Source organism: Echinops telfairi, unplaced genomic scaffold (genome assembly GCF_000313985.2).
Source record: "Echinops telfairi isolate 266 unplaced genomic scaffold, ASM31398v2 ScPeMD7_7466;HRSCAF=8504, whole genome shotgun sequence".
Taxonomy (NCBI): Eukaryota; Metazoa; Chordata; class Mammalia; order Afrosoricida; family Tenrecidae; genus Echinops; species Echinops telfairi.
This window is the reverse complement of record NW_022111366.1, coordinates 7,190,544-7,214,775: the sequence shown is the minus strand read 5'-3', so window position 1 is coordinate 7,214,775 and position 24,232 is coordinate 7,190,544. Positions and strand designations below refer to the sequence as shown.

At 50.7% G+C, this 24,232-nt stretch overlaps 1 protein-coding gene across 1 annotated transcript in view; it reads right to left on the bottom strand.

Annotated features, from left to right (window-relative positions):
• Positions 1-23,667, bottom strand: part of CASQ2 (calsequestrin 2) — a 78,175-nt gene extending 54,508 nt beyond the window's left edge. Inside the window, exon 1 of the mRNA XM_013007783.3 lies at positions 23,197-23,667. Within this exon, the coding sequence (XP_012863237.1) occupies positions 23,197-23,430 (234 nt within the window). The 5' untranslated portion in view covers positions 23,431-23,667. The remainder of the gene's footprint in view (positions 1-23,196) is intronic.
• Between the last annotated feature and the right edge of the window lie 565 nt (positions 23,668-24,232).

The following is a 24,232-nucleotide window of genomic DNA, read 5'->3' as shown; positions in this document are numbered from 1 at the left end:
CAGCACAGTATTACTTTTCTTCTGCCGTGTGGCAGTGTGGATATCCCTATTGCACTTTTACCGGAGGAAACCTAACGTCACAACTCAGAAGTGCACGCCTCCAGGGAATCTACTCCAGTGGGAAAGGGCACAGGGCTAGAAATCAGAGACTCCGACTCCTGCCTCGATTACGGACTTGGGCTGTAACCTCGGCCGCTTGAGCATGTGGACAACAACAAACTTACTTCATAAAATCCCAAGCCACAGCTCCTGCCACGGAGTCAATTCCAACTCACAGTGGTCCGAAGTAGGGTTTTCAAGGCTTATGAATCTTCAGGAGAGCAGCCAACCTCATCTTCCTCCCATGGGTCTGGCAGTTTTGAACTGCTGGCCTTGCGGTTCGCAGCCCAGTGCTCACCCTCCAGCGCCACCAGGGCCCCTTATGTCAGAGGGTTGTTTCAAGCTTAAATCCTAAGGGGCAGGGGTGGGTGGGGCTTCAAAAAGTTCATGGAGAAAATGCAATGAAAAGATAATGGCATTTTTCCCATGAACTTTTTGAACTCTCACCCCCACCCCACCCATCTACCCACCTAATGCTTGTAAAGTACATAGCAGTCCTTGGCTGGGAGCAAGTGTTTTTAAAATGTTAGATTTTCTCTTAATATTACGGCAGCTGGATGGGCTCTGGGCTTGGAAACAGAACAGTAAGCGTGGACCGAGGTCCTGATGTATTTAAGACACTCTGCTGAGCAAAACATGTGCAAGAAACATCTCAGCGCCGAGGACGCTGACCTTCCATTGGGCCGGTACGGCCAGGACACCTGAGGATGTGAATGAAAGACTGCAGGGAAGCTAAGTGGTTCTGGTACGGGGGCCAGGGCGAGGACAGGACACCTGTGCTGTGGGAATCTCAGACCACCCTGAGGCCAGCGGGCTGTGTTAAGTTTGGGGGTGTCATTTCCATGGCACACAGGGCCCTCCATGATCTGACCCACTCACCTCCCTAGCCTCACTTGGTGCCGCTCTGCACCCTCACTTCGTAGACTGTTCAGTTCCTCAGAATGTCAGGCCCTTTCTGCCTTGCGTCTTCGCATCGGACCGCCTTGCTCAGCTGTGTAAGCTATTTACCGAGGAGCAATGATGTGAGATCTGAAATTAAGGGTTCGTAGTATGTGCTATCTTGACCTCTGTTCAAACCAAGAAGATCTCCGATAGCTTAATATCGATGCCCTAATCCATTCTGCTCCCCCCAGATTGAGTCCCCTAGCCAAACAGTCTGCTTTATCACGGGGACCAGACACAGTGCCTGCTTACCCCCAGAGCAATGGGGGTCTAGTGCCTTACCAGCCCGTGGACTGGTAAACCCAACATCCTCCTGAAAAACTGCACAGCCTGCCTTCCACAGCACTGAGTGATCGCTTTGTTCCCAGGTTTAAGGGCCTCGTGACTGCGATGGGACCCCTTCTCCCATCGACTGCAATGTGCATGTGACTAACAAAGCGCCGTGGATTTCTCTCTACAGTGTCGGATGTGGGGTCTGGCACCATCCCCACGACCCTAGGACTTGAAGCCCTTGCTGATGAAGATCAGGACAGCAGCCCTCAGTGTGGATTTCAACTCAATGTGAAGAGAATAAGAGTCCTCACACATAGACCAATAGGTCACAGCATGATACACAAAGAAAACATTAAAGTTGTCCAAGATTTCACTTCGCTTTGTACGCTGGGTCAGAAAATGACGTGGCATTGGATTGGGTCAATCTGCTGCGCGAGTCCCCTTGAAAGGGCTGCCAAGCAAGGGTGTCCCCTTGAGGACTAAGGTGCGCCTGGCACAAGCCCTGGTAGTTCCGATCGCCCCGTCTGCATGTGAGAGTTGACACAAATGAAAGGCCACCGAAGGGCTGCTGCATTTGCAGGGTGGAGTTAGGGAAGACCACGGAGAGCACCACGGACTGCCAGCAGCACAAAGAAATCTGTCTGGAAGGAGGAGGCTCCTTCAAAACAAGGGCGATCAGGTGTCATCTCACATACTTTGGACATATCAGGAGGAGAGCCAGTCCCTGGAAAAGGACATCATGCTTGGTAGAGTAGAGAATCCGTGAAAAAGAAGAAGACCCCTGACAAGACGGATGGACACATTGGCCGCCGCAATGGCTCATGCATAAGGACAAGGGTGAAGATGGTGCAGGGTGGGAAGGGTGTCAGTCTTCAGTGCAAAGGGTCGCTATGATTTGCCAGCACCTAAGAACAGCAGCAGCAGCAGCATGGCCCTGGGGTGAGAATCCCTCTCTCAGCAGCACGGTGTAAAGGAGGGGATCAAGAAGACAACAGGAGTTCAACCACGAGGCAGATGCAGGTCAACAGTGCTCTGCTCCCAAGAGCCAGGCCTGGCAGAGGCCACAGCCGCCTGCAGGGCACACCGTGTCCTAATTCACAGCAAGGCACCCAAACACAGCTCTGCTTCTGTTTGTGTGGCTCTCTCTATTGGGAACACCCTTCCTCTGTTCTTTTGTTTAAATCATTTGATTGGGGGCTTGTACAATGCTGATCACAATACATCCATCCATCCATTGTGTCAAGCACATTTGTACATTTGTTGCCATCATCATTCTCAAAACATTTTCTGTCTACTTGAGCCCTTGGTATCAGCTTCTCATTTTTCCCCTCCCTCCCTGCCCCTCCTCCCTCATGAACCCTTGATAATTTATAAATTATTATTATTTTGTCATGTCTTCACCAACTCGTACATATCCCTGAATCTCCACATCAATGCCCGTTGCCCAGAAAGCATTCCCTGGACTCCCCATTTGCATTGGGACTGCTTTTTGCACATGCTCAAACCACCCTGGGCTTTTCTCCCATAATCCTTTCTCAATTTAAAGTTGCAAATTAACGTATATGACTTTGTCTACCAAAAATCCATTTGAGAGTCTGGATGTTCTGTGAGGGCAGCGCTCGGGTCGGTGTGATTCCCAGGCTACCTCCAGCAGCGAGTATAGTACGTGGGCAGAGCCCATCTCAAAAAGGATTAGTGACATGATTTAAAGAGTGAAAAGTGAGACTGCGTGGAAGAAGTGTGTGGATAGGCATAGGGGAGCAAGGGGAGCTCCAGGAGGGGAGTCAGCATAAGCAAAGGGTTGGAGGTGCCAATGGGCACTGGGGGTTAGGCATCTGGCTGCCAACCAACAGTTCAATGGTTCAAAACGACCGACTGCACCTCGGAAGAAAGCTGAGGCTCTCTGCTCCTGCCGTGATTGACAGCCTGGGGGGTAGCGGGTGGGGGGTGGTGGTTCTCCTCTGTCTGTCAGGTTGTGCTGAGTCAGAATTGACTTGACAGCAGTGAGCCTGCTCCGCAAGGAGTAGTGAGTGAGTCTAAGGCATGTTAGCCAAAGAATGCGGAGGGCTTGGAGAATCAGGACGAGGGACTCAGGATGGGCCGATTTGTGAGGAGAATGCTGTGACCCTGGGGAGGGATTGCTCAAGGCGTACATCAGATGGACAGAAAGAAGAAGGCAAAGGAGAGAAGACCCAACTGGAGGCTGATGCTGTGGTCTGCGCGGGAGAGGACTTGAAGATGCTGGCAGTGGGTGGAGAAGAAGCCAATGGTGCCGATGATGGCACAAGGAGGGGACCAGCGGGACCCCCAACGCTCCCTTGTCTTGGAGAGAGAGAGGTGGGAGGCCAAAGGAGAGGACCAAATGAGAGCAGCAGGAGTGGCTGAGAGGCTGCAGGCAGGGAACAGAGGAAGGACAGAAGGGGGTATCAGGAAAGCATGTCAGAACTGAAAATAGGGCTCACAGGCTCGATTTGGAGGCAATGAATCCATGGCAGTGGAGGAAGTCCCAAGAGCTCAGGGAGGGTCCAGACCAGAGCTGTGGAGGTGAGGGGTAAAGGAGGGCAAGTGGGGTCACCTTTGGGGAGGAGAGTGTACACAGAGCACGACTCGGTCAAGGTCACGCTGTCTTGCAGAAGGTGAGCGCCGGAAGAGGAGCCTGAGTAGGAAGCAGAGGGTGGAAGCAGGGAGATGAGAACGATTCCAGGACGTGACTCTGAAGTCACTGGTGGGGAGGAGCGCCCGCGGAGAGTGGCCGTGCCCACTGCCCCAGGGAGTCCAGGAGGGATGGGACCACCAGGAGGGCTCTCATTTCAGGGTCAGTAAGTCATGCATGCGTGACCTTTCAGAGAGGCACTGGGAGAGAAGCCAAAGCCCTGGGACTCCAGTTGAGTGGGTGACGAGGACATGGGAGAGCAGCTGCGGATCACTTGTTCAAGACATTTGCCTGTGAAGGGAGGGGCCAATGAGCACAGCAGCCAGGGATGGCACGTTCCTTGTGTGCCGACGTGACGGCCCCTGCCCAGAGCACAGCACGCAAAGATGCTCAACCTGGCCCCACTCAACGTGCGGTGCGTGTCAGAATAGAGCTGCGCTTCGGTGGCAGAGTTTTCTGAAATAAGTTACCAGGCCTTTCTTCCGAAGCACCTCTAGTTGGACTTAAACCTTTCGGTTAGCAGTCCAGCCCGTTCACTGTTGGTATGACCAAGGCCTCCTTGGGACCCTCTATGTCTATGTCTGTCCTCCAAACCCAGTCTGCTCAGCAGAGTTTTAGCAAGCCTTATCTAGAGACTAGAGGAAGGAAGGTCCATGTGCGCCACTTCCTGAGAGCGGCCTTCATGGAGGAGAACACTGCATTACTTGAAGGTCAGAGAGAAGGTGGAGGGGTCGGGTAGCATAGGAAAGAGGAATGGTTCTATCGGGAGGGAGGCGATGTTCACACAAGGTCCACCCAGGGGCAGAGCCCAAACCTTCTCTGAAGGAGGCCCACTCTGTCTTCACCGCAGTATCAAGGATCTGAGAGAGAAGAAAACATCCCAACTGGAGGATCCCTGAGGGAATATGTCACGGATCTTTGCTCAAAGTGAGCATCCCTCAGGCCAGGCATTAAAAATACTCTGGCTCCAATCCTCATCTTTCCTTGTAAGCCCAGAGTCAAGCGGCTGTTTTTACCCACTGTCCCTGATACCACCTGGCAACATGTCAAGCAGTTCAACAACTGTATGTCCTGCCCTGAAACTGGAGAGCCCACGTTTAGCTCCGGTAATCTCCTGTCACTTTTCACCACCCTCAAATCAGGCCTGGGCTATGTATAGCCTGCCGGAGGGAGGTGGGGAGGGGAGAGGAGTAGGGGAAGGGGGAGGGACACACGTGCTGTGTCCACTGGAGAAGGCAGGCCCAGGCGGTGGGACAGACTCTTTTTTGATGCCTCAGTGAGTAGTGTGGTGGCGCCAGTGAAGATGCTCTGTTGCTAATGGAGAAGGTGGTGGGTAGAGGACAGGCATAGGTGCTTCAGAAGAAAGGCCTGGTGATCTGCTTCTGAAAAATAAGCCTTGAAAGCCCTAGGGAGCACAGCTGCACTCTGACACCCCGAAGGTCTGTAGGAGTTGGGTCGACCCAATGGCATCTGGCTCTCGAGGCTGGATGGGGTAGTCTGCGGAAGCCCTGGGGGAGAAGGAGTTGATGGCTGTTTGTATTGGCACCTTGGGGGCTGTCACTTTGGAGGGAAGGATAGGACGTGGTCGATGCTAGGGAAGAGACCCAGTGGCCCATGTTCTTTTCACTCCACCAAGCCGAGAAACAGTACAACAACCACCACAAAAGCAGAACCTATTAAATGTTCATTAAATGACGAGGTCCTGCTCTAACTACCTGACCTGGGTTATCTTTTGAACCTTCACGAACACCTCCCTGGATGGAGGTCTACAGATGAGTTAATGGAGGCACAGAGAGGTTAATCAACTGGCCTGGGTTCACACAGCTCTCAAGTTGCAATGTTGGGATAGGACCAGGCCCACGGCTACTCAGCCCAAGCTCTCATCTATCGCATTCTACCCCAAGCACCTGGGCCTTAGAGGGGTCTGGATCCAACCCCTGGTTCTGACACTTAACAATATGAGACTCAGAACAGATCACAACATCTGGCATCTCAACTTTCTAGGATGAAAAATGAGGTCTGGTTTTTGCCGGAATAATCGTTAGGTAGAAGACCTTCAAAAAGATGGATGCACACCATGGCTATAATGATGGATTCAAATATAACCGTTGTAAGGGTGGTTTAGGGTCAGGGAGGATTTCGCACTGCTGTGAAGAGGATTGCTCCGAGTCGGAACCAACCCCGTGCCACCTACAGCGACGCAAGGGTGGCGTGCGTTCTTCTAACGGAAAGGAGCACAGTTCGAGTGCGCCCACCAGTGGCTCAGAAGAAAGGACTGGCACTCTACCTGTAAAGGACCCGCCCCGGATAACCCTGTGCAGTACAGTACTCCTGTGACCCACATGTCAGCTCCCACTCCAGGGCAACTGCTTCGGTTCTGCTTTGAGGATTTATGTAAGTACTTAGTTCCTATCAGCCCACTAGGGGCAAACCCTGTCACTGTAAGCCAGGCAGGCTCACACCTCAGCATGCATTAGCATTGTGTGGAGGGAGGGTCTGTGAACACCCAGGTTGCTGGGCCTCGCTCAGAGTTTCCGATTCAGAGATCCTAGGAGCCCTGGCCGTGTAGTGGGTTACACGTCGGGCTGCTAACTAAAAGGTCAGCAGTTTGAAACCACCAGATGCTCTGCAGGGGAAAGAGGAGGCTTTCTACTCCCATGAAGATATACAGTCTTGAGAATCCACAGGGGCAGTTCCACTCTGTATTGGCTGACTCTCCAGGAGTCAGAAGCGAGTTGATGTCAATGACTTTGGAGGTGACGCTGATGCCGCTGGTCCTGGCAGCACAGCTAGAGCACCACCGGTCTACAGGGCCTCCGACATGCAAGTCACACGCGTTCATTGGGTAGCATTCTCCGCTGGTCCTGGCAGCACAGCTAGAGCACCACCGGTCTACAGGGCCTCCGACATGCAAGTCACACGCGTTCATTGGGTAGCATTCTGTGAGATCTAGGCAGACTCAATGAGGGAGATTGTGCCTTGAGGTCAGGCTTGTTTTTTTCCCCTGCTAAAAATAGCTTTGCAACAGGATGCTTAAAAAGTAACGAAGAACAAAGTTGAGAGGGTTGGGGAGAAGGAGGCGTGGAAACAGGAGACCCAGGGAGGAAGTGGGGGGGCGTGGGGGGGTACATGGTGGGAACGGCAATCAAGGACCTGAAACAAAAAGGGGGGACGAATTGTGGAATGGAAAACGGATTCCATTTATGCTTCCCCCCAACCCACGGTGATTTTTTAAAAGTAGACTTGAGTGCTACCGAGGGCGAGGCCATATCCTTGTCTCATTTTTCTCAGCGGAGTCTGGTGCCCTAGGACTTTGGAGAGTGGCCGATCGGTGTGCTGTGGTCACCTTCCCTACAGGCCCGTGCATGGACAGAACCAAGCCCTGTCTCAGGAGGGAATGTGGTGTTCTTCCGTTAAGAATAAAAACAGGGGCGCCTTCAGCTCATGTTGTTGTTGTCATCGTGGTCCTTAGGTGCCACTGATTTCAACGCAGTGGCCCCTCTGACAAAAGAGAACTGCACGGTACAGGGTTTGCCACGCTGCCAAACGCTTTAGGGAGCAGACGGTCAGGCCTTTCTCTTGAAGAGCTCCTGGGCGTGCTGGTTCCACCGACCTTTCCTTTGACAACTGAGCATGTAAACCGTTGCCAGAACAGGGCTCCTTTCAGCTCAGGAGATTGCCTCAACGGGAGACTGGGAGGAGAGGTCTTTGGTTTGTCTCTCCCACCCTGCACATCTTTTTCTCGAGTATTTTACATCCTACACTATTGGCTCAGTCAATGACGCTCTCAATAGAATGACTATATGCCCCATGATGTATATGTTCTAAAATAAAGTGATAAGGTTGTCCCTAAAGTGGGGCAGGGACCTGCAGAAACCATACTTACATGAATGGATTTTGCGCTTGCTCTTCACCATAGCCCCGATCAAAGAACAATTCGCTCTTATGATGTGGCCCTACTCGATACTTGCCCTCAAGAAGAGATCACCAAAGATGGATGTGGTAGCAAAGTGTAGTAAAGAAGCCAAATGGTGCCCGGCTATCAGAAAGAACAGTATCTGGGGTCTTAAAGGCTTGTCTTCAAACAGGCAGGCATACAAGTGAGGTGTCGGCTAAGTGCATGTAGAAAAGCACCCATCGGCAGCAGGCTGTGAATGCCACGTGAAAGTCCCATACGCACGAGCAGCATGGAGCCCCGGAGAATCCACCCCTCTGACCAGTGAGCAGCTCTGCTATCAGACGAGCGCACTGGAAAGAGGATTATTGCAGATGTAGTCAGGTTAACATTTAGCACCTTATTATTTGTTCTCCCTTTGAATCCCTTTTTCATTTCTTCTAGTTTTTAATATATATTGCTCTCTTTTTATTATTATTAAGGTTTTCCTCTGTTATTTTGTTTGTTGTTGAGGTTTTCTTGTTTGTTTATTTTGTGGATTTTTTGGGGGGGAAGGGGTAGGATGGGTTGGTTGTATGTTTTTCTGGATATGAAATCCAGGATCGGTAAATCTACAGAGACAGTAACTAGATGAACAGTTTCTTCAAGTTATGGCCAGGGGCCACGGGAAGTGAGTACTAATGAGCGTGAGAAAGAAGAAACTGTCCTAACATTGATTGTGGGGACGCTTGCACGGCTCTGTTTCCTAGGATTAAACCATTGACTGGCACGCTATGGGAATTACACAGCACTAACACCGTTTTTAAAGGCCAACAGAGGAAGGGCCCATTCCTGCCTGGCTGAGTTCTGTGACCAGTCAGACCAGTGTTTGTCTGAGATCGTCTGCTACTGGCCAGAGCTGCCTGTCCTGGATGACTAACTCGCGTGGAGAAAGTTCTCTAAGTGCTTTCGGGCATGTAGCAGCTTGGGGACCAGCCCTTTGCTGAGCAGCAAACACCTGCCAGTCCCTGTCCCCAAGGCCCCATGGGGAAGAAAGGAAGGTTTACCCCTGCCCAAGGGAGACATCGAGGGGTGGAGCGGTCACCGAGTTGAGCGGGGGCAGCCCAGGCACCACTCCCGAAATGCTTCTGAGCTGCTTCCTTGTCCGGAGATACTGTGCGCTCAGCTGTGCACACGGTCCATCCTGTCACTCCTGGGTGTTCTCATTTCCTTTATAAATAAATCAGATGTGTGTGACTCGCATCGGGGTCCCTGGGTGCTTGCTTGCTAATGGAAAGGGCACCTTGGAAGAAAGGCCCGGCGATCCCTAAGGAGCACACTCTACTCAGGCACACGTGGGGTCGCCACAAGTTGGAGGCACCTCCAAGGCCACCGGAGGAGTGTGGCCCGGTGAGCAAAAGGTCTGAGCCAGCGTGGCTGTGTGTGTGGCGCTGTAAGGTAGAGGCAGGAGAACCTGTTGGCCTGCCTGGCTTGTCTGTCTGCCCAGCAGGCAGCAGATGGTGAGGAGAGGCCCGCCTGGCACGGGCACCCAGGCAGCCGGCGGGCGCTCCTGGAACAGGCACGCGGGCATTCAGAGGCAGCTCTGGCCGCCCAGCCCATCACGCTGCAAGATGGCCTGCTGGCCGTTTTCCTTCGTGGCTGCTCGGGGTGACTCTGGCCCAGGAAGGCCAATTTGCAGAGAAGAGCCTCTGTGAACAGGAGCCGGACTTGGTGGGCTGCGGGGGAGCGGGCGGGAAAGCAGGCTTCCTTGGCGGGAGGAGTCGTTTCGGCTGGGTGCTAAGACGAACTTGATCATCATACAAACATCCTCTCCGCCAGCCAGCAAAGCGCGAAGTGCAGAAGAGCGGGGCTGCTGCTTGTACAGAAAAATAAGGAATGATCATGGGATTCTGAGACCAATCTTATTTCATATGGTTGCATCTTACGGCTGAGCATCCGATTAGGTCTATAATCGTGACTTTCATGAGACCTCCTCTTCCCACTTCAAAAGGTTCAGCTTTAGGAGGGGTGGAAAGCTGGGGCTCCAAGGACTAGATAATCTATTTGAGCAAGAGGAGTGTGGGGGAGGGGGGTGAGGCAGGGGTGTTCAGAGAAGAAAGTTCAAAGGGTCTAAAAACGCCTGGGAACGCTGCGGTTTCTGGTTTGTGGAGCTCCGGTTGTCTCCTGAATAAAGGAAAGGAAGATTTTCACTGCAACCCGCTCTGCCCAGACTCTGGCAGAGTGCTGCTTCTCCTTCCACTGAGCTCCGGCTCCTAAGCAAGGAGCGCCCTGCAAACTCATCCATCGGCGGGAGAACTACAATTGGAGCATGCACACGGGTGCTGCCAGAGGGCTGTAAAAAAGGTGCAACCATTGTGGAGAGCGAGGTGTGGGGGGCTTCCTCAGAGAGCTGAGACCAGAAACAACAGTGACCCAGCAATCCCTGCACTTGGCACAGCCAGACCCCAAGCCCACTGCCATCCGTTGATAGCCTACAGGACATTGCGTTTCTGAGACGTAACCCTAGGGATTGGAATGAGCCTAGATATGAAGAGGTCAGTGCACACCCGTCTCAGTCACAGCAGGGTTCGCTGTCGCAGAACGATGGAAACCGCCTACGTGCCCAGCCGGGGGGGAAACAGATAAATACACACGGTGTAACATCACACAGCATGAGAGAATAACCACGAATCCAGGTTCGTCTCGGATGTGAACATGGAAGAACCTGGAGGGCGTTATGCAGCGGGAAATGAAACAACCATGCAAGGATAAGTATGCTATGAGACCACCATTGTAAAAAGCCAAGGACAAGTTTTCACGCAAAAAAACGTTCTTCGATGGTCACCGTGGGTGAGAGGGGTATGGAAGAAGGAGAGGCCATTGGCTGGAGCACAGACAAGTGGCACCTTGGGCGAAGCGGGAGGCTGTGGGCAGTGAGATGGAGCTTGACCAAAGACGAGGGAGCCAGGAAGGACCTTAGGAGGTCTGCAAGAGTTAAAGGCAACAGAGGCAGACCCTGCCACCCCCACCCTCCTGCTCTCTGGGTTGACCTAGGAATAGAAGTTTGGGTAGACACACAGACTGAACAGGAGTGGGAGAGAGGGGTGGGGAGTGCTGGTGTGTGGTCAGAGTTTGGTCACTGTAAGTTGGCACCGACTCAGCAGTACGCAACAACAACATGCGTCTGTAGGAGTCCCTGGATGGTGCCAAGAGCGGAGGCACTCAGCTGTTAACCACTGGTGGGTGGTTTGAGTCTACTCAGAGATGCTTTGGAAGAAAGGTCTGGTCATCTGCCTCCACAAAAAGCAGCCACCTGTGTAGTGCTACCATGTGCAGTTCTATTCCGACACACATGAAGTTACCAGGAACCGACTCATGGGGGCGGTATGGGCATGCACCATCTGAGTGAGGAACGGCTGTCTGCTTGGATGCGTTCTCAACGCCAAACCAAAATAAGCCTGACCTCATCTGATTTTTCCTAGGGAAGCAGGTGGGAGTTTGGAGCGCGCCATCTTTGGGCAGCGAACAGTTGGAAAAGATACCTGGAATCATGTTGGTGTGCTATTCTCTGCGTAGTGTTCCCACATCGCTCCATCTGCAGGCATACTGGGGTCCAGCAATTTCATTTTGCCTCCCTCTCTGGGGCGGTTAGAAAGGCAACCGATGGGACATTAGCCAGTGCTGAGGAGACTTGGAAGGTGGGTCAGCCTTACAGGGTCCAGGGGGTTCTTTCTAGGCCATATAACTATTTCATTTCAGCTGAGGGAGCCATGGGAAAGAAAGAAAGAGAGAGAGAGAGGAGAGAAGGAGAGAGGGAAAAAGAGGAAGGAAGAAAGAGGAAGGAGGGATTCTGCTTTGGCTGCTTTCTGGGTACTCAGGAGCCCTGGGCCACACTGGATAATGGTTCAAACCCACCAGCCTCTCTGAGGGAGAAAGCCTGGCAGGCTGCTCCCATAAAGAGTACTGCCTGGAAAATTTGGGGGGGCGGTCCCCCTCTGCCACCTGGGGTCACTGTGCATTAGCATCGACAGCACCCAGCAACAATAAGCAAGGGTGACAAACAGCTCCCTGAACCTGAGAGTCAGTCTAACTCATTATTACACCACCCGGTATTTAAGGTAATAATAAGGAGAGATTCGCTTACTGTCACTGGGCAATTTTGACTCACCATGACCCTCTAGGACAGACTAGAACCGTCCCTATGGGTTTCCTAGACTGTAACTCTATACAAGGGTAGAAAGTCCGGTGTGTCTCCCTCGGAGCAACTGGTGGTTTTGAACTTCTGACCTGGTGGTTAGCAGCCCAATGCATAACTACTTTGTCACCAGAGCTCTTAATAATATTATGAGATAATTCATCAAAATATGAAAGCCATCAAGGAGAGCTAAGTATTCGGTTAGGCAGCATTTATAGCACCTGGTCTTCTCCTTTCTCCATCCACTCACCTATCTGCCAATCAAATATCCAGTAAATATAAATGGCGCATTTACTCACTCACTCTGGTCATCACAGTTCACCACAGTCTGGCTGTGCAATTAAGCATCACTCAAGAGCAAGTGAAAATCCAGAAAAAGACACTTGTCCCTTTGTCAGTCAGCACCATTTACAAACAGGAACGATCCTTCCACTATTGACGGAGTGGAAGAGAATATTGCATTTAGAACCAAATAAATGTGGGTGCAAATCCTGCCTCGAGCTCTGACCTTCTGTAGTTTTGTGACTCGGGGGTGGGGGGCTGCCACCCTAATCTCCAGGCTCACTTCTTTGAAGTGTGAGAATATGTCCTGGGAATTGAATAGCCTGGCTATTCAATGCAAAGGGCATATGCAAAGTTTCGTGTAATTTCCTCTTTCTACTTTCCCCTTCTGTTCATCAACATTCATTCAGCACATCTTGTTAAGTGCCCACTGTGAGTCAGGCAAGAGAGAGGTGCACTGAAGAGAACCACGCCCTTGCCTTTGTGCATTTCACATTCCGCAGGGGAGCGCCAGGCAGCAGGATCAACAGGGAGAAATTTGAATTGGGGCAGGAGATCAAAGAGGTGTTGGGAGAGTGGTTTATATATTTAAATAGGTGGTTGCAACGAGGACGTCTTTGAAAGGTGACATTTACACGCAGACCTGAAGGAAGAGAGTGCCCGTCACAGCTAAAAGAACATGTCCTTCAATATCAGGGGGCATGTCATCTGATTCGTTGTAAGGGAGCAGTGATTGAATATTTGGTGAATAAATGTCATCGTGAATATTTCTACTCAGGGGTTTATAAGACTTAGTTTCACGATATGAAACGCTCTCCAGTTTGCTCAAAGACACCTGCCTTTCCACCGCTTTCTGCTACACACAGTAATATCTTAGCGTCCCACATTCGTGTCCATCTGGAGTTCTCAGAGGTACCTCTTTTGGGGGGGAATGTGACGCAACCACATCTTCCTCTCTGAAGGGGAATCCTTGACTCTGACCTAAGAGTCGAGCCCTCTCACTGCCATGAAGTCAATTTCGGCTCAAAACGACCCTATCCCAAACAAACTCACTGCCGTTGAGTCTGTACTGACTCACAGTGACCCTATAGGACAGGGTCGAGCTGCCCCTGTGAATTTCCGAGATTGTAACTCTTTACCAGAGTAGAAAGTCCTGTCTTTCTCCCGAGGGGCCCCTGTTTGTTTCGAACTGCTGACCTTGTGGAGCGCAGACCCACTCGTAACCTCTATGCCACTGAGGTTGCCTCTGGGGGTTTCTGAGACTATAAATCCCGGTGGGAGTAAAAACCCTCTTCTTTCGCCTGAGAAGCGGTGGTTGGTTTCAAACTGCTCACCTTGAAGTTAGCAACCTTGGGTGTAACCCACTATGCCACGTGGTGCTACAGGTTAATGTGCTTGGCTGCCTACTGCAGGTTGGCAGTTCGAGTCCGTCCAGAGGTCCCTTGTGAGAAAGGCCTAGCGAGTGACTCCTTAAAAAGCAGCCGTGGCCAACCCCTGAGCACAGTTCTTCTCTGCACACGTGCTGCTGTCCCGCATCGATCAACTCCTGGGCCGCTGGGGGTAAGCTGGACCTAATGGTACAGAGAAGGACGCCTTCTGCTCTGGCCTTAGGATTGTGGGCACTCCGCAGGAAATCTCTCAAGTTGGGGAAGGCTTCCCAAGGACCCAGTTCATGCTCTTCCCAGGATGCCACAAGGCCCTTCACTGACTGTGAGAGCAGGCTTCAGCAGGAAGACCCCTGGGAGAGCGGCTGAGCCCCATAGCAGAAGCCCCGCAGCCCCTTCAAACCAGAGACCAGTTGACAAGAGCAGCACCATTCAGGGCATTCCACAGAGCAAAGATCAACGGGCAACAGGACTCTGGGCATCTGTGAGCAAGCCAAGGGAGAGGCACCAGTTCTCTTCAACTTTCGTGCATCTGTTAGACACCCAGGGTCCTGATTAAATAAATGTAGGCTCAGATTCTAGGGTGAGGCCGGAGATTCTGCACTTCCAACAACCCCCAGGTGACACAATTGCTCTGGTTACTGAGTAGGCATTTTGAGTATCCAAAAGCTAATTGTCCTTAAACTCGATACCGGTTCAGCACCTTCTCTCCCTTTCCTGAGCTCCTGTCAATTCGCTGAGGCAGTTGATTTCGCAGATGAGTGAAACAAGATGAATCTCCGTGACTTGCCCAGGGACCAAATGCAGGGAATTGAAAAGAAACACCCCCAGTTCAGGGGCTCTGACTTCCTGTCCTCTGCTTTTCCCAAGAACCACTACTTCACCTGCGTCTGATGTGTCAAGGTCAAGTCTGTGACCTTGAAGTGGGCTGGCAATGCTGGGTGGACCACAGACTCTGGCCAGGGTGCAGTCGCTCTGCCCAAAGAGATGCACAGATCAACTCAGAGAGCGAGCCAGGAGCAGAGAAAGGGGCTCAGAACTCCCGGGGCAGTGGCTGGTGGAGAGCAGGGGCTGTGAGACATTGACTGAGCTGAGGCAGAACCCAGCGACCTTCTGCTTTCTGATTTTGTCACAGACGAGGGAGCATCCCCCACGAGTAGCGTGATCAACCCTGCTGAAAGGTATCGGTGTTTACCTACACTGGAAAACTGGTCACAGTGACACACCTGTCTGAGAAGAAGGGGTGGGGGTGCGGGGGCATTTTCCAATGGTGACCCTGTCATCACCTATCTGAGAGGGATTTGGAGAGGGCCTTGGGGCAGGTTGTGAAAGAATGACAGCAGAGTTACCCCCACAGCTTTGGGGAGACTTTGAGAGTAGCATCAGACCTTGAACCCTAACTGCTGCTGAGAGTAGCATCAGACCTTGAACTCTAACTGCTGCCAACTGAAGAACAACAGCAGCTGCAGGTCAGCCTGGTGGGCAGCTACCAGGGAGGACACGACTATTTTGTGCCAAGGCCCAGGAGGCTTGCCAGTCCAAGGGACTTCCCTCACCTCAAGCAAATGAACCAGTTTTTGCCATTCCCAGTATGTCATAAGTTGTCCATTCGCCATCCACCCGTCCACCCATCCTTCCCTTTCTTCATGCTAAGCTAAGCTGAGGGCCTGCTAACTGCCGCGAAGGTTTGATGAATGGCTGTTTCTATGAAAGGATTCACAATGCTTGTTTTCATGCTGTAAAACTCGCTAACATGTCCTGGGTACATCTTCCTTAATTAAGAATAAAAAGCTGTATTGGTAGCAAACTGGTCGATTTGGTTTCTCCATCCCTCATAATCTGCACCCCCAAACACATGCCCACGTGTCAGCATTCACTTTGAGTATGCTGTGTCCAGAGATCCTGAAATGGAGCTTGAAGGCCTGTGTGGGTCTCCTGCCCCCTTTCCTTCCAGAGATGGCTGAGCTGCCGTGAAGTCGTGTCTCTGCACGTGTGGAGCGGAGTGCGACGAGGTTAGTCCTTTCCCTGCCTTCTCTTTCAGGTTAGAATGCTGGTTCCCCAGAGGTGGCCTCGTGTAGAGGGAAGGATGTGGGCTTTGGAGCCAGGGATGAGACCCATGTGTTTGGGGGCGGGGGGGAGTGATGTGTGCAAGGAGTAGATGGTTCTCCATCCTTGGCTTAGGTATTAGAGAGAAGCATGACCCCATTTCCAGAGAGCTGGGGGACTGCTCATGTGCATGCCATCAACACATGCAAGACCAGCCCAGGCTCCTTCTGGCACCTAGACACCTTCCTACTACACTAATATCAATAGCACCAATTCGGTCCTTCCATTTTATTTTGACCCATCAGTAATTAGTTCATCTGTGCACAGTGTGAACTTGATTCAGTGAGGGTTGCAAAGAATGGGATGAAACAAAATGTGCGTGAATTGTTGAATGTGAAACTGAAGATCTGCTCTGTGAACCTTCACTCGAATCACAATCACAATCCAAAACCAACAACTTACCAAAGTGTGCGCTTGAGCTCTGTGAACCTTACCTTACCTAAAATAATCTGGACTGAAAACTCCAACACACGGGTCCAGGGGAAGAAAGTGCAAGTTGAACGGAGTCAGAAGCAAACCAAGCATGTGGGCTTTGACTTAAAATGTGAAAGGGGCATCATATAACAATTGCTATTGACAAGGCTGTTGACTGTCCAGACACGGACCGAGCTCAGCCTGGGAGCCCATAGGGAGCTGACCATGGGGGCCATCGTGAAGCTGTGACCCTGGGGTTCAGCTGGTCCTGGATAAGCAACGCGACATCCATATCCCCAGTCTCTGAGCTGTTGGATGTGGCCTGTAAAACCATGGGGTTGGCTGTTGGGTTGTGTCTGTAGTCCTGACTGAAATGGAGGGTCTGGGCTTGCAAAGCTGGCAGCATCGGTCGAGAACATTCTTAGTGCCAGGAGGTGTGTTCTTGTAGTGCTACCTCATTTAATCCTGACAACACTGTGTCTCTGGCCTCCACTTGATTCAAGGAAACTAGATGCAGAGAGTGTTTCACTTGGGAACAGAATCCAAACCTGTCTAATTTGGAAACTCATGTCGGAGCACACCAGCTCTCAAGCACTCCAACCAGAGAGAAGAGTGGTGAATTTGGAGGACTTTTTCTGGCGATATTCCTAGAGCAGGATGTGAGCAGAATCAAAGAAACAGAATTCATCACCCATATCTTCCTCTCGTGTCTCTGAGTCCTGTGATGCTCGTAGGATTTAGCCATTGTGGTGGGATTACATTTGCTATCTTGGTTGATGCTGAGGGAGACAGCATGTGAAATTTTAACTCTTCTTATAATTTGTGCTGACCCCACCCCACCCCAATAGAAAAATGGGGGCGGGGGAAAGTACAGAAAAATAATTCATGAAAGAAAATGGCAAGTAATTTTATGGAAAAACAAAACAATCAGGTAATCAAAGAAATGACCATTAAAACAGATGAAAACCGATGAAACACACAATGTTCCTCTAGTTCTTTAATGGTTACTCCCCACCCCTATCATGACCCCAGTTCTACCTTACAAATCCAGCTAGACCGGTGCATGTACTGGTACAGATAATAGCTTTCAACACATGGAATCCAGGACAGATAAAGCCCTCAGGAACAATGGGAGCAGCAAGACCATGAGGGTAGGGGAAGGTGGGGGGAGAGAAGGGGAACCGATCCTAATGATCGACATATAACAGCCCCCCCACCCCACCCCCATGGTTATGAACATTAGAAACTTGGGTGAAGGGAGACAGCTGACAGTGTAAGATATGAAAATAATAATAATTTATAATTTATCAAGAGTTCATGAGGGTGGGAGGGTAGGGGAGGGAGAAAAATGAGGAGCTGATACCAAGGGCTCAAGTAGAAAGAAAATATTTTGTAAAGTATGATGCCAACATATGTATAAATGTGCTTGACACAATGGATATATGAATTGCTATAAGAGCTGTAAGAACCCCCAGTAAAAGGGTTTATTAAAATTAAACACACACGAAAACCTTAATAGACAAAGAATTCAAAAACCCTGAAATTTGTACCAGTATCTAAAAATAGGAAAATTATTTTGAGAATGCGTGTTTTATACAGAATACTATGCTGGTGTTAAAATCATTTGGGGAAAGAAAAGAAACCATACAAAGATTATTTAATGGCACTGAAACTTTCACAATGCAATGGAAACTTTTTTAAGACTAAGAAACAGAAACTGTGTAAACGTCATAATTCCAATAGAAAAAATGTATGTACCTAGGAAGAAATCTGGAAGATTTGTACATAGGAAGGCACTGGAAGAAATCTGCCATACCTTAGCCATGCTGAATCTCAGTGGTTACTGTCTTTATTATTTCCACATATTCTACCATTTCTAAATTAGTATCACTATTTTGAGGATCAAGAGTGCCCTTACCAGCTGTATAGTCTTAGGTAAACCATGCCATTACAGAGCAACATGTACGCAATGATGGCTCAGAATAAACTACATGATTTAGGACGTTCTTTTGAGATCTAGCACTTTTTTTCATTCCTTCAACAAACATTTATGGAATATCTGCAGAGAGCTGTAGATTCCTCACTCCTCTGTCAGTTTACTGTGCTGGGGTGGCTCTCATGCTGTGCCAACAAGAGTTCAAATACTAGCAGGGTCACCATGGTGAACAGGTTTCAGTGAGGCTTCCAGATTAAAAACAGACGAAGAAGAGGGAACAGACTGTCTGCTTCCAAGTGACAAAGAACCCTGACGAGTAGCAGCAGAACACTGTCTGATCTAGAGCAAGGATGTGCCTCTCGGGTTGGAAAGCACTCAAAATACGACCGAGGAAGAGCTGCCTCCTCAATGTGACGTCAACCTTAATAATGCGATGGAGAAACGCGTTTGGCGCTTCCATTGGCTGAAAGGACAAGACCAAAACGAGCCCAGGTGCGGTATAGTCGGTGAAAAAGAGAAAGACCTTTCTCCCAACAAAGAGTGGCTGGTGGGTTTGAACCACAGACCTGTGGTTAGCAGCTCAGCGCATAGGCCACTACACCACCAAGGCTCCTCGGTGAAAAAGAGGAGACCTTCAATGAGATGGATTGACACAGTGGCTGCAAAAATGGGCTGAAACGTAACAACAATTGTGAGGATGGTACAGGATCGGGCAGCGCTCCATTCTGTCATGCACTATGAGTGTCACTGTGAGTCCGAGCCAATGCAATGGCTCCTAACAACAACATGAAGAGCTGTTCACCATGCACTGATCCCAGGGCCTCCAGAGTTAGACTGAGGCCAAATTGGGAAGCAGAGTTTGAGTCTGGTGCTTCTCACAGTCATTTTACTTGATTGTTTTCTGCTTAAGCTTTTAGCGTCTTTACATCCTCTCCCTTCTCTCCTTTCCCTTATCAAACCCTATTCTCAATAGGGAACTAAAATGGAGGTATGAAAACATCCCAGAGGGATTTGTCTCTGTAGGATCAAAATCTATAGGGATGAAACCCTCGTGGCCCACTTTGAAGAAAGCTTTAGACAACCACTGCCAACAGATGATCCTGGCTCATAACCAAGGAGGACAGAGTAGAGTTGCCCTGGTGAGTTTCCAAGATTGTAAAGTTTGAAGGGAACAGAAAGCCTTATCTTTCTGCCTTGGGGCAGGTGGTGGCTTCAAACAACTGACCTGGCAGTGAACAGCCCAACCCATAACCCACGATGCCACTCAGGCTCCCAAAGAAAACATGAGTGGGTAGAAAATATATTTAAGAGCTCTAAGAATGTTGGAAACCTAGGTAATGCAAACGGTTACTATTTTGGCTGGTAACTGAAAGGCTGGAGGGTCAAGTCCAACCAGCGGTACCGCAGAATAAAGGCCTGGCAATCTGCTTCTGAAACACCAGCCCCTGAGAGTCTCAAGGAGCATCATTCTACTCTGACCCACCTGAGTCACAACTGACTGGATGGTGACTGGTGGATCAGAACTTTGCTCTTGCAGATCCATCCCCTCCCCCTTGCTTATTTGCCTGGCAAATTCCCACCTATTCACAGAGCGGCTCTTCCCTGTCACACCTTCCACATGGCTCCCAGAGTCAGCCCTTCCCCTGCCCTCTGCACTCGGAGAACCTTATAAATAGCTCCACTGTTACAGTGACCCCGTTGCACTGTAGCTTTGTGTTTGTGTAGCTTCTTCCATATTAGGGATGAAGCCCCGGGAGCACTCCTTTCCCTGTATCCACACGTTGTTGGAGAGAGCCAGTGCCTGAGTGGGGGTGGGGTGGCTAATTAGACTGGACTTAAAGGGCCCTTCACCGGCAGGGCAGGCAGGGCTTCCTGGGGGTGGGGCATTTTCTGAATCTTCTCACTGAGATCCCTTAACCTACGTCCACCACATTCTGCCATTTAGTTGATTCTGACTCATACAGACTCTATCGGACAGAATTGAACAGCCCCAGTGGGTTTCTGAGACTGTTAGAGTAGAAAGGCTCATCTTTCTCCCAACAAAGAATGGCTGGTGGGTTTGAACCACAGACCTGTGGTTAGCAGCTCAGTGCATAGGCCACTACACCACCAAGGCTCCCTGGTATCCTTCAAAGCACACAAAATATACATGGCTGCCTATAGTTTGTGCCTGGAAAAATATTTTACATAAATCATTTCATTGGGGCTCTTACAGTTCTTATCACAATCCATACATCACATCCATCGTGTCAAGCACATTTGTACATAAGTTGCCATCATCCTTTTCAAAAGATTTTCTTTCTCCTTGGGCCCTTGGTATCAGCTCCTCCTTTTTCCCTCCCTCCCCTACTCTCCCACCCTCATGAGCCCTTGATAAATGATAAAGTATTCTTATCTTCATATCGTACACCGTTGGCTGTCCCCTTTCGCCCATGTTTCGGTGCCTGTAAAGTTGTATCAGACAGGGCCAGGCCTATGTGGTGAGGAACGGACACCAGCTGCTTGAGGCCCGGCTTTTCACCGAGGGCAGCAGCTCATCACGAGAGAGGGACACCCCTTTAATGAGCAGGGGATCGCTTCTCGTGCTGTGTAGGTGACATAGAATAGACAAGCCTGGGATAGACTACAACAGAAAAGATTAATGATGATGAAATGTTCTATGGGTCCTATAGATAAGTATTGGCCCCATGAAACTCTTGTTTCAGTTCTCTGTGCGTGTGTGAACCTGTGTGTGCTCATGGCCACCGGGTCATTGTGGAGTATGACCCCCAAAATGCTGAAAGCACTGTCCTGACCTCCCAGGAGGGTAAGGTGCCCTGCCTTCCACCGCATAGCTGGGTGAATGTGTCCTTCCATTAACTCCCTCTTCTCCTTCCAACCTGCATCAGGTACACAGCCCACTTTGCCTAGCACAGGATTGGGGGCCCAAGGGAGCCAGAGGACAAAAACACTTGCTTTGGCCACGTAGAAAACTTTGCGGCTCACACCCGCCCCCGCTTCCCAGCCATGGGGTTACTGGTGCTGTTCCTGCCCTGGACAAACAGCCTGTGCCTGCTTGGTATACCAGCACACACCACAGACCCTCACTAATGGGTGCAGGCTCCTCCAGAATTTGGAGATTTGCACGAGCAGTGCCTCCTGGGCTGTGTGCTTCAGGGCTAAGTGGTTCCATTGCATGTCAGCTTCTGTAGGCCGCTTGGACAGGCTTAACCAACTCCCTTTGCATGTTGGCTCATCTGATTCTACAAGCAGCACAGTGTCAGGACTCATAGACCCTGGGCAGGGTCTCTGAGATCATCACTCTTCGCCGGGGCAGACAGCCTCCTGGTTGTCCCGCAGAGCAGCTGCCGAGCTCGGAGCATCCACCACAGCTGAGCCACAGAGATGCACGTTCACGTGTGTTCCTAGCCAAGAGCACAGAGCTGGGAAGGCACTGCACTGGCTCCCTGAAGATTCAAGGTCAACTACACAGTGGGAAACTGTCCTGATGCCTCCAAGGCATATATTTGTGTAAGACAGAAGTATTTGTATACTTTGTAGATCATGTATGATATGTTAATATACTATATTATGTAATATATAAACTTTATACATATGAAGCTTGTACATGTCAAGTTCATATCCAGATAGAAGCTTTCTTAGTGACTGTCCTGCAGGGTGAGATAAGCACGATAATGAATTCAGTCTCAGCAGCTGTGTTGACCGTCCTGTGTTTTCCCAGCCAGAGATTTTCCCATTTATACCAGAGGTGCAAAGCCCTAATAGCGGCTCCTCTTCTATTTGCAGCCCACAGAGGGAACTGGACTTTCATCTGGGACCCCCGATTGGAAACTGAAGAGAAAGTACGTGGACTTGGGCACAGGCACGGCATGGTGATGGATACGAAGTGGAGACATTGTTAGAGCAAGGACCATTGTCACCGAGAACTCCCTTTAGGGCACACCCACCATGTGCAAATCCTATAAACAGAGATGTTTGCATGATGATCTGACCAGGATTCTGAAGTGCTTTTTAAATCGTCCAAGTTATGTTTCATGCATTCAGAATACTTTTTCTGGATTTAGTAGAGTCTATTTTTCCCCCTGAGAATTCCACCCCACATGGGTATTACATGGTAATTCTGGTGATCCAGGTACTGATTAACCTGGATTCTCTTGTTGAGCTGGTCACTAAACTGCTGGGGGTCTTGCCCAGACGGGCGCTGGGCCGGGCTGGCTCTGGGGCCTGCTGAGGAATTCTTAACCCCTTCGGACACTCAGAAGTGTAAGTGATCTTAAGCTGTCCAGGAGGAGCCAGGGCCTGGGCACGGGCACACAGGATTAGAGGACGGGCCTCGCTGCCAGTTTAGAAACAGAGCACGCCATGCAGATAAAATAAGAACTGACTTCAGCATCTCCTCTAAACCCTTACTAAAAATGTTCTGAAAGAGAGACGGGAGCGGGGGCGCGGGTTGGGGGGGGGGGGCGCGAGGCCTGTTTCATAAAGGTACAGTAAAGCTCTTCACACACGTGCACTGCGCAAGGCTGATCGAAACCAGCTCGCCAGAGGAGAAAATCAATGAGTGATAGTCCCCCCCTGACCTGTCCTGAGCAGCAAGGTCAAATGACCTCCCTTTCTCCAGGATCGTGGGGGACTGGAAGAGAGCAGAAGTTGGGGAACAGGACCTGGAGTGAAATCCACAAATGCTCCCAGAGTTTATTTCAGTGACCCAGCTTAACAAGAGTTGTCACAGTCAGAGAAACAAGGGACCGGACGATCGATCACCTTGGGGAAGACTGAGAAGCCAGTAGGGAGAAAGGCTTTACATGTGATCCAGGCATCGTGCAATGTCCTGTAGTCTCCGTTTTAAGAGTCTGGGCCCGCCCTGCATTGCGTGTACATCTCAGCTTTGCACTAAGACGATCTTGAGATGCATTACGTGAGGCTGAAATGCAGACAGCCCGAAGCACTGAGTCCCTCTGCCCTCGGGATGCCAAACCCAGGCCGCTAGGCCCCCAGGCTCACTTCGACAGTGTAGGAAGCATGTCCCCTGCTTACCTCAAGGACAATTTCCTTCAGTTGGAACTGTTTCTGCGCCACCTTGTCTGCAGGCACGGGCTCGTGGTAGTAGATGCAGAGCAGGTCATATTTCTTCCGAATCTGCTTGAAGTTCTTCTCCGTGAGGCTGACCACTCGGTCCTTGCCATCGTAGGTGGGGAAGTTCAGCCCCTCCTCTGCCCTGCAGGAGGACAGCACGTAGACCCCCAGGAGAAACAGGAGAGTTCTCTTCATCGGGGACAAGTTTCGGTGTTCTTCCCTGGGACAGAGGCCAGAAGACGGCCGAAGCAGTCTTCCGCAGCCCTGCGGGGACAGAGTGAGGCTGAGCTTGGTCTGCCTTTTGCCCTGCGGGACTCTTCACCTAGCTGGGTCCTGCCAGGCCTGTGATCATCTGTCGGCTCGGGACCAAGAGACCAGCGGCTCACACACACACATGCGTGTGCAGAAAAAGAACCAGGCGAGGGACGCTGGGAGGCCAAGCCCTAGATAACTTACATAGTTCTGCCCACCCCTGTCTCATCAGGAACTCCATTTGTAGGAGGCAGTTGATTCAGGCTAAAAATAAGTCATGCAATAAATAAAAAAAAAAAAAAAGGAAGTGACACTGTTGAGGGATTCGCTGATACAGTCTGTCAGCGGGGTGGAGCGGGAGGGGGCAGCAGCGAAGAGCAAGTGTGCTCAGAAGCCAAGGTAGAAGGAGAGAACTGCTTGGTGAGGAGGGGGGCTAGGAGAGGAGAGGGGGGCTCCAGGAGCCAGTGCCCAGAGTGGTTAGAGCACACATTATGGAACTGCTCCATTCCTCCTGTGAACTAACTCAGCCTGGGGTCCCGGGCAGACAGCTGACTCCCCACCCACTTACTCCCTGAAACAGAGCTTCCCAGGAGGTGGACCTGGTGCTCCCCAGACCCCTAACACCCCACCCTGTCCTCTCCTCTTGGAAGCACACACACACACACACACACACACACACACACACACACACACACGGCTCTGCCTGTCACTAGGCAGGGCTCTGTGAGGACACCTTTCCCGCCCC